Raw genomic sequence first — 10,742 nt, 5'->3', positions numbered from 1 at the left:
ATTTAATATGGACGGCTATTTGTGTAAAAATCCCTTGGTAAAGAGCATTTTATCCCTTTAGTGAACTTATCCAATGCAACACGATAATTAATTGGATTACTGATTTTCAATACTATGCTTGTCTGAGCCGAGGGTCTATCAGGTACGCATAAGGTCTACGCATACACTATTCTCCCCAGACCCACAACGTGGGATTACACTAGGTTTATTTCATTGAATATCAAATAAAGATGAAAACTCAAATTTGGGCAGTGATGAGCCTTAACTGATAATGGGAGTAAAATGGCTCTTTCCACTTGTCGAAAGGTATATTCAAATTAAGTTGAGGTATAGAATGGTAGCATTTTACAATGTTAGCGCAGTAATGAGAACTATATTTCCAGATTTCATGCATGTTTCAGCACGCTTTTGCTGCGACAGTAAAAAATTGCATGGTTAAACCAACTGGTTATTTTCTCTCATTCTGCACTGTATTAAAAACTAGACTCTTCTGTTGTTGGTCTCCTCAAGTAATAGCGTAGACTGTTTGCCAGAACCTGAAATGTTACATATTGAAGTTTGTCACTGATTCATAATTGAAGACAAATCGCTAAATATGAGATTGGATTTGCTTTCGCACAACAACGCGAGTTACCTGTTGAAGGGGCTTGATGAGAGCTTTGTTCTTGTAGCTTACGTGAAATTTTGCCTTAGCTAGCAATCCCTGTAACAAAATCAATGTATTAATATACATTGCCGCTAAACATCCTGTAATATTTAATGATGAAACAACTCTAGTTGTAAAAGTCTGACCTCAGTATCAAACTCTCCTGATTCAACATCAATGTTTATTTCAGTAATGATCTTGACGAGATCAACTATTAATCCAGGTCTATCTGCTGCCTCTACATACAGTAAGCTGCAAAACAGCAATGTTTTTACTATCAGTCTTTCAAGTTATGCACGTAATGGCATCTTATGAGCACGCTGCGTGTTTATCAACATTAGTCTGAAGGCGAAAAATATCATAATAAACTGTATAAACGAACCTTCGGTCAGGACCATCGTCATAGACATGGATATGGGTTGCTATGTCCACATCAAGCTGAAACGATAAAAAAAAATATATATATAAATGGTTAATGTCAAATTAAAAAAGTTAAACTACTGTTTCTGCATCATTCATGTTGGCATTAAAAAAAGGGCAGCAAGGATGCACTAAGCTCCCGCTATGAGCGGGATTCGGGGAAGGGCCGGACCACAAGGGTCTACCGCACACAGCCCTACTTTGCATTTCTACAAGAGCCTGTTTCACGGCTCTAACCTATGATTTCCTGGTGACATGGCAATAACTTTACCAGTTGCGCCAAGGTTTTCCTTCATCGTTCATGATGGCATTAGGGAGAGGTATTGATGTGAAGTATTTAACAAGCATTAGGCAATGACAAAGTATTTACAACCTTTTGATTTGGTTGATAAGCACCAAAGACTTCACCCATAGCTAACAGGGCGCTAGATTCCTGCAGCAGAAATTATGCAGTAAGAAGAAGCAGCAAATAAAAGATACCACAGAGGTACTCTTAACAAGCATCCAATGTACGACGGTTGAAATTGCTGTGCTACCGGATGGAACTCAATCATATTGTTGATAATTGTCAAACGAATTGCTTCTAGTTGCTCTGGATCGTCGACCTTTCTACCAGTAGAACTGAAAAAATCGCCAAAAACAGAATAATCAGAATTTCCATAAAAGCATAAAAACATAAAGTAATTCAACATGACTTACGCATTTGTGATGCATAATGTAGTATGCTTCCCTGATGAATCTAGACAAACATTAGCTTTGACAACATTTAGTCCAAGATTTTTTAGTGCACTCATCTGTAAACACATTCAGCAATTGTTAGGCCCATACGCGAGAAAGATATGCTGCCAAATGACTCCAAATATTTACCAGCAATAATATTGAGTACTTGAATCAAGAAGAAAATGAATCCTACCGTGTCAACAAGAGCCCCAAGGCGATCACCAAATGTAACCTCCACTACAGTTGCATCAGGGTTCGAATCCAGATCTATTATGACTTTAGGCGTCGGGACTGCTGTATCTTGGGAACTTCCATCCTGATTCCCCAGTCCCATGAATCAAAAACAAATGTCTCAATTTTTGGAAAACCAAAAAAACAAGTACAATAAGCTTTTCCAATGAGTTATTGCTATATGTTATATACCTCAACAGCTGCAGCTGAGGATGCTTTCGGAACAATTGTGCTCTCAGAAAAAGCTAATCTGACATAGCAGAAAATGTTGGTTATATTCTGAGTCAGGGCACCAAAAAGTACATAGATTCCAGTATAAGGTAATTTATGAACTTCTTCCACTGCTAAATTTCAGCAAGTCCATGAGTAAAAACTCATCACATAAACTTCATTATGATTAACGACGGATTCCTGATTATTCCCATTGCATCTCCATTTTAATCAAACAGCCCTTTATTATAATTTGAATTATTTTACTTTACTACCTGTTTCAAATATCCGCGACAAGAACCCCGAGACAAAAACTTCAATACTGCTTTAAAGAGAAAACAAGATTCTGAAACTACCACTGAAAACAAATAAGCATCAAATTGCAAACAGAACATGAAAGATAACTAAATGAATGCACACAAAAACTCCAACTAAATGGATAATTTCAAATGTTTGGTATGCCAATTAATTAATCAAGTTTAAATAGAAACAGATAACAAAGTAGTGAGACTGAGGAAGGAAGTAATTAATTACCTCTTAGGAGCAATGCATATTCTCTGTATAGGTTCCAAACCAAAAGAACCCCTGAAGAGACCTGGACTTGATATTGGCAGTTTCTCAATTGCTTTTAAATTAGTGTGAATCCCAGAAATTATCCCACAAGAAGCCATAGCCACAGCCATTTTAGTTCAAGAAAATTAAGAAAAATAGTAGCTTTGAAATACTATATAAATACTAGGAACAGTAAAAAGTTATTATTCTTATTTTTTTTAGAATGTGTTGCTTCTTGAAATAATATACTACTATTAGAGGAAGGAACCAAAAAGAATCACGGAAATGAGAATAGAAGAAAACAAGCTGGTTTTAAGAGAAGAAGCAATAACCTTGCTTGTTCTAGTAATATCCGCCATTATAATGGAGCTGTCTTTATAGTAGTAGTAATATTTTTTATGTAACGTGAACGGTACAAAATTATGGGCCTTGTTTGTCTTTCTTGATGAAAGCTGAGCCTTAGATTACTTCAATTTTATCTCACCTTTTTGTAGTGTGAAGCTGTGATTGATTGTGTTTGTGTGTGAGAGAGACAAGGCAAACCAAGAATGAGCAAGATATCAATGATCCTCAAAGCTACCTCCTCATCTTTTTTTATCTTTTATTTTTTATTTTTAAATTACCTTCTCATCTTTTACCTTCCCACTAAAAAAGAGTCTAATAATAGTGACACTATTGGCTATCAAAAATAGGACCTTCATTATCCTATCTATGACGTGTCCTATTTTAATCTTTCCCTTTTTTCGTTTTTTTTTTTTTTTTTTTTTTGAGTCTTTTCCTCTCACCTGTAATTGGATGTTCACAAGGCACGTGCCAAAATATGTGTTCTACGCTGGAAAATTCTGGTTTTGGGAACTAATTTTAGTACAAAGGTATCTAGATAATGCACACTTTAGATTTTAACTGGATATATGTAGTTTTCAAAATATATTGTTTAAAAAAATTTGTGAACTAAAATATGCTTTAAATATTTATGTGAATTTGGAAACTTCAAACCCATTTTTTTCTGCCTATACAATATTTAAAACTTATTTACCACAATTATTCAAATTTATTTGTATATTACCCCTTAAACAAGTTTTTCTTATAATTTATATACAATCCATTATTAGTGCCTTAAATTAGGGAATTCTTTGTTTGGAAAAGGGCGTAACTTAAAGGAATGAAGTTCAATTGTCCTTCCATCTAAATAAAACTCCTTCCATATGTATGTTACTTATTTTAAGTCATAATTAGCGCAACCTTTCTCTCTTTGCCATAATTACATGTGTTTAAGAAAAGATTAATGTATGGTACAACACACGGGAGCAACTCTGCTCCGGTACATTTAGCTCCGGTAAGTGTCAATACTCTTTTAAATGGGCAAAACGTGGATTTTGGTTTGATATTCTAGTCAATTCAAGGAGTTAAGAACCGCAAATGTTTTTGGCAATAATATGCTTTGATTTATTCCAAATTTTCTTGGTTGTCGAACTTTGTTTTTGTGTGGTTGAGATTTTGATAAATTATTTCAAGAATATCATAGTATTAAACTATTAACTGTGAATGATATACAACCGTTACTTCGAGTAGGACAAAACATGAACATAATGTTATTAAACTATATTTGTAAAATAAATTTTGGAAACTTTAACAAAGAAAATAGAAATGAAGAAGAAGCAGAATTATATCCGAGCACATTGAATTCACAGTGTTTCATTAAGAAACATAATCCCCTTCGTATATCCGAGATTTAGGATTATTCCTCCCAAGATAGAACGGATAAATCACACTGGTATAGCGATACTTCACACACAAATAGTGGTAGTGAATCACACTTATTTTATTTTTGTAAGAAAACAATGCAAAAAGACAGAAGAGATTTAAAATTTTATAAGGAAAGTGTGAGAGAATGCCATGGTATTTATAGCGAATAGGTTGGGTTCAAACAAGAGATGCATGCAAGGCCTTTCGCGTAAATCGACTATAATGAAAATGGCAAAACCGAATGGAAACTTAAATTACCGTTACAGAAATAATTGATTTAGATTAAACTCTTAATATAACTTTAATATATAACAAATAAAGTTGGTCCAAAAAATTAATCAATTCGAAGTCGAGCAACCGACGACAGCGAGGCTTGACTTCTTCTCAACTCTATAAGAGCGAGAAGAAATACAATTATATATATAACAAATAAGTTTTTCTCCTCAAATATGAGATAATGCACCTTTGTAAAGGAGAAATATTTAAAATTTTATTTTCTCCCAATTTCCCATCCACGTTATTTTTTTAACTAAAAAATATAACTTGTCACGATCCGGAATTCACATCGTTGGGACCGTAATGGCGCCTAACATTGTACTCGCTAGGCAAGTCAACGTTAGAGTTTTAGTCACTTTTTTCCTTTACATTTTATAGTTAAAACTAACAAAGTTAAATCAAACGGAAATAATTGCAGAAGTACATAATTTACTAGTTATCCATATGCTATTAAAAACACCGAAAACTCATATCACCCAGAAATTGGTGTCACAACCCACGAACATTCTATGAATAACTACAAGTTTGGATTCGAAAGAAAAATACATCTGTCTCGAAAGAAAATAAAACAGAAAGGAGGTAAACATAGGAGGGGACGCCAGGGCCTGCGGATGCCTACATGACTAAGTCTCCACTGGTAGTTGTATCCTGGTAAATCTACAGTACGCCGCTGGGACCAACTCCGAAATCTGTACAAAAAGTGCAGAGTGTAGTATCAGTACAACCAACCCCATGTACTGGTAAGTGCCGAGCCTAACCTCGACGAGGTAGTGACGAGGCTACGACAGGACGTTTACAATATAACCTGCAACAATATATAATAAAACAAAAGGAAATACGGAACGAATTGAAATAGTAACTTGCAGCAAAATAAATACGGGACTCAAATGTCTTGCCAGTACTCAGTTATAACCAATCCTTAAGAGAGTTATAATACTACAAGAATAAATCACAATAGAAGAAAGATACATAAACAACAAATGATGCGGCGCGAATCCCGGTCCCACTATATAATCAATAACAATATGAACATTCACCCTTATCACTCCTTGTTGAGGCGTGCAACCCGATCCCACCAGTCCACCCTTATTACTCCTCAATATATATCACCCTTATTCTTCATGTTGCGGCGTGCAACCCGATCCCACATGTCTACCCTTATTACTCCTTGTTGCGGCGCGCAACCCGATCCCACCAGACAATTACATTTTTCCCTTATTCCTCTTGTTGCGGCGTACAATCCGATCCCAACATATCGGTACCAATCACACAACAATGATAAGTATTTCACAATTTAGCTCAACCCTCCACAACATTTATGCCTCCAACCAAACCAAACGGAAGTCTATACATATATGAAATCTCATCAATTATCACTACACAGCGAGACCAACCAAAAAGTATCATGAAACACCAATAAACCAATTTAAATCAATAATGTAATATAATGAAACTACGGAATAATTGACACCTTCAATAAAGAAAATAATATCTAACAAGAAGCAATTAAACATGGAGGCATCAATAGGCATGAAACAGTTAAGACAGGAAGATAATATATTGGAAACGGGAAAGGGAACAGGCTAAACAAATAATTTGGCGGCACATAGGTACTCGTCACCACACCTATACACCACGCACATGGAATTTCACATAGCAATCAAGCCGGTGATCCCTAATTCTTTGAGTCAAAGTTAGACCAAACACTTACCTCAAGCCAACGGGCAATTCAAAGCTCAATTACTGCTTTACCTCTCGATTCCACCTCCATTCTACTCGTATCTCGTCATAATTAACTTAATAACATCAATTATTGCTAAAGAAATCGATTAAAATGTATAATTATAGGTTTCCCAATATTTTCCCCAAAAAGTCAAAAATCGACCCCAGACCCACTTGGTCAAAACCCGATTGTCCATTCACCCCCGAGCCCGAATATATATTGGTTTTGGAATCCGATCTCAATTTGAGGTCTAAATTCCCAAATTTCGAAATTCCTAAGTTCTACCCAAAAATCCTCAATTCCACCATGAAAAACCCTAGATTCCAGGATGAAATCTTGTAAAAAGAAGTGAAAGATTGAAAGAAATGAGGTAAGAATCATTTACCTATGATTTGGGGAAGAACTAGCCCTTGAAAATCGCCTCTTGAAGTTTAGGTTTTGAGAAATGAGAGAATGAATGAAAAATCCCGTCTAAGTCCCATCAACTGCAGATATCGCATTTGTGATTCGAAGAACCATCACAATTGTGAAGTCATCCACATTTCCGTTGCCTTCGCAAATTGCGAAGGTAAGTTTGCAAATGTGAACATGATCCTCTGCAAATGCGATGAAATGATCGCATTTGCGATCCCTGCCCTTCCAAGTTTAACTTCGTAAATGCGAAGAAATCTTCACAATTGCGAAGACTGCTTGGCCCAGCCTTCTTTCGCATTTGCGATGAAGGCTTCGCAAATGCAACCTCCACAGTAGTTGCAAATGCGAACCTTGACCTCGCATTTGCGAGGTCTGAGACCTGCAACACTGCTTAAGAACACCAACAACTTTTCTAAGCTCCAAATCATTCTATAGCATATCCAAAACTCACCCGAGCTCTCGGGGCTCCAAACCAAACATGCACACAAGTCTTAAAACATCATACGAACTTGCTCGCGTGATCAAATCGCCAAAATAACACCTAGAACTGCGAATTTAGCACTAAATTGCATGAAATTTTCAAGATAGTTTCAAAACTTCTATTTTCTCAACACAAGGTCTGAATCACGTCAAATAAACTCCGTTTTTTACCAAATTTCACAGACATGATTTAAATATTATATTAAACCTATATCGGGCTCTGAAACCAAAATACGAGCATGATACCAATGAGATCAAACATTAATCAATTTCCTTAATTCTTTAGATTTTTAGTCTTATAATTTTCATCAAAAATTCATTTCCTGGACATGGGACTTCGGAATTCGATTTCGGGAATTCGCCCAGGTCCCATATTTTACTACGGATCTATCGGGACCTTCAAATTACGGGTCCGGGTCCGTTTACCCAAAACGTTGACTGATGTCAACAAAAATCACTTTTTAAGCCAAAAATTGTTATTTCATAAATTTTCCAAATAAAGGCTTTCCGGAATCGCGTTCAGACTGCGCACGTAAATCGATGAGAAATAAGAATAAGGTTTTTAAGATCTCGGAACACGGATTCAAGTTCTAAAACAGAAGATGATCTTTTGGGCCATCAAAGTAACACATAGTGCACTGATTTTTTTTATTTTTACGTCGATATAAGTTTTATTTACTTTGAAATACCGTTTTCGAAATTGCTCGGAGATTTTGTACCTCTGTTTGCACAAGTATAAAGTAAGTGTCACTTTTAAAGGGTGCCTCAGTTCGTTCAGTTTATAGTATCAGTAAAAGATTATAACCAAAATAAGAAAAAAAAGAACATGTTAGAATAATCTCAGCCTTTCATATTTATAAGTCTACGTATCATCCATCTAAAAGCATATTAACACTTACTAGAGCTAAATGTATTGAAGCAGAGTCGCTCCTACACAACATACAAATTAAAAATAAATTTCATACATATTTAATACAAAAATTAATATATCTACAATAACATACATGCTAAAAATAATTTTCATGTAACTAATTATACAATATTCAACTTATTTATAACTTATCTATAACTTTTATACATCATTCTTACCCAGTTAAATACAACTACAACATTAGACAACTTAAATATAATTTTCATATAATTTTTTACAATATGTCTTTTGTAAGTATTTTGTATATAATTTGTATATATTTTGTATGTGGTGTGTTCTTCTACTTCTTCTTCGAATTTCAATATGAAAATCCAGCCAAATCAAATCTAATCTTCACCAACTATCCTCAAAATCAAAAAATAAACTCCATAAAATATTCTCAATCGTTTGCAACAACATCTAATCCAAAAAAAAAAATATTTTTTGAAAACCCAAATTCGAATTTAAAGCTTAAAAGCTTTTTAATGATTGTCAATGGTAAAGAGTCAAATACTTTCAAAATTTATTGATTGACAATTTCAATTCGAACACCAATTGTGCAACATGAAAGAAAATTGCCAAGTTAAAACTCTATATTAAAGCAATTAAAATTTATTGATGAATTAGAGAGGATAAAAAGTAGAGAAAAACGAAGGAGGAAAAATTGGAAAGAGAGAGATGAGTAAATAACTGATTCCCTATTTCATTTCTACATAAAGAGATTCTAATAAATACTAATTTGTATATAATTGATAAATTATATATGCCTATGTAATTAAGTTAAAACTTAATTACGAAGGATAAATAAGTTTCATATATAGTATAGATAGGTAAAAATCGCTAATTTTTAACTTTAGACCCACCTATTTGAAGTTAATTCTATGTCAGCTAAATTCAAAAAGATTTTGTAAATTTTAGCTATTCCTTAAAGGGTCCTAAAAAGGGCTATTTATGTACTTCGCCCTTTTTGTTAAGAGATATGGGCCATTTTCTGTCTCGGTTACCTACCGAAGCCCAAGACCGATGGACAGCCCAATTAAGCCTCTCATGAAGTTGCTGGGGGCCTGGCCCTATATAGACCGGAAACATAAAAGAGAGAACGGGGTTTTTGAAGGAGGGGGGACTAGCGGGGAGGAGTCGAAGGGGTTTAGTAGAAATGGCGAAGTCCTGTAAGGGCCTTGCTATGGAACTCGTCAAGTGCCTCAGCGAATCCGATTGCGTTAAGGTATCCTTTTTTGTTGTTTTCTCGTAAATATTTATTAATTTCTGTAGTTTCTGAAACTCTAAAGGATCATGTGGTTTAATCCTTTAGGTTGAGAAGAAGTCTTTCAGGGAATGTGCAAAAGAAAAGAGTCCATCAATTCCGAGTGAATGCGTAGGACTAAGGGAAACTTACTTCAATTGCAAGAGAGGACAGGTATACTTTATTTTCCCCTAAAAAATTTTGTAACTTAGAAGTTGAGATCCTTTTTCCCCATTCCATATAAAATATTACTGTATATTTTACTGCTCGTTTTTTCACCTGGCATGTGCTTTCCCGTACTATTATCTTTACAACTCTTCATGTATGCTATGATCAGATGAACTTGTCTTGCATAGCTTGTCTATGTCTGGACTTTTAAATTTTTGAAGAGTTATAGCTTGTTTGGTCAAGCTAGAAAAATCAGCTTATTTTGAGAAGTGCTTTGGGAGAAAAGTAGTTTGTGTTTGGCTAATCAATTTGTAAAACACTTTTGAACAATAATTTGTGTTTAGCCAAGCTTTTCAAAAAGTACTTTTATGTGTCAAATTACAAATAAGGACATGAAGAGATTTGCTTAATAATTAATATTATATAAGTAGATAACTAATTACAAATATTTATTATTATTGTTTCTAAACAAGGGTATTTTCTTTATATGATACTAGTATTAGAACCCGCGCGATGTGCGGACACAAATCATGTTAAATTGTGATGTTAGTTATTTGAATCATGTGCAAATAACCTTAAAATATAAACCTCTCAGATAAAAATTATATAACATTAGATATTAATTATGAAGTAGGATATGAAATTATTGTTCAAATCTCGTAGTGCACAACCTATTTTGTTTTTTATTTGTAGCAACCTAACTACTTGATTTTAGTACTTGCACTTCGTTTTGCTGTCAGTATCAAAGAATACTAAACATATCATGTTGCGATCTGTCTTGTTTGAGCACATTAGATCATATTATTTTAACAAACTTCTTACTATCACTTTGTTTTTATCTAAAAGTTAAATATGTCTTATTCACCACATTATTTTTATGCAAATTCTTTTTTTTTTCTTATAGTTATTGTATTATTTATTATTTAAAATTATTTTACTATCATATAATTTTTTATTATCTTAATTAATATCTTTCTTATTATTCTTTTAATAGTCTTTAATA

The 10,742-nt window shown here is 34.1% G+C and overlaps 1 protein-coding gene across 1 annotated transcript; it reads right to left on the bottom strand.

The window, feature by feature from the left end:
• Nucleotides 1–296: 296 nt before the first annotated feature.
• LOC107808454 (ACT domain-containing protein DS12, chloroplastic) lies at nucleotides 297–3,344 on the bottom strand. The gene is made up of 10 exons (XM_016633016.2): nucleotides 2,762–3,344; nucleotides 2,210–2,267; nucleotides 1,980–2,102; nucleotides 1,766–1,860; nucleotides 1,603–1,687; nucleotides 1,440–1,499; nucleotides 1,029–1,084; nucleotides 793–898; nucleotides 635–703; nucleotides 297–536 (listed from the first exon to the last, which is right to left on the bottom strand). Exons 1-10 carry the CDS (start codon nucleotides 2,908–2,910, stop codon nucleotides 474–476), a joined length of 864 nt encoding a protein of 287 aa, XP_016488502.1. The 5' UTR covers nucleotides 2,911–3,344; the 3' UTR covers nucleotides 297–473.
• Between the last annotated feature and the right edge of the window lie 7,398 nt (nucleotides 3,345–10,742).

The sequence above is a fragment of the Nicotiana tabacum genome, chromosome 6 (genome assembly GCF_000715075.1).
Source record: "Nicotiana tabacum cultivar K326 chromosome 6, ASM71507v2, whole genome shotgun sequence".
NCBI classification, from domain to species: Eukaryota; Viridiplantae; Streptophyta; class Magnoliopsida; order Solanales; family Solanaceae; genus Nicotiana; species Nicotiana tabacum.
The sequence above is the reverse complement of the archived record's forward strand: the minus strand, read 5'-3'. Positions and strand labels throughout refer to the sequence as shown.

Bases quoted from the DNA above. Each gene is read 5' to 3' on its own strand.
- LOC107808454 (XM_016633016.2), bottom strand. From the start codon at position 2,910: ATGGCTGTGGCTATGGCTTCTTGTGGGATAATTTCTGGGATTCACACT. The intron at 2,268-2,761 runs GTAATTAATTAC...CTGCTATGTCAG, and splicing joins ATATGCATTGCTCCTAAGAG to ATTAGCTTTTTCTGAGAGCA. The intron at 1,085-1,439 runs GTTGTAAATACT...TTATCGTTTCAG, and splicing joins CTTATCAACCAAATCAAAAG to CTTGATGTGGACATAGCAAC.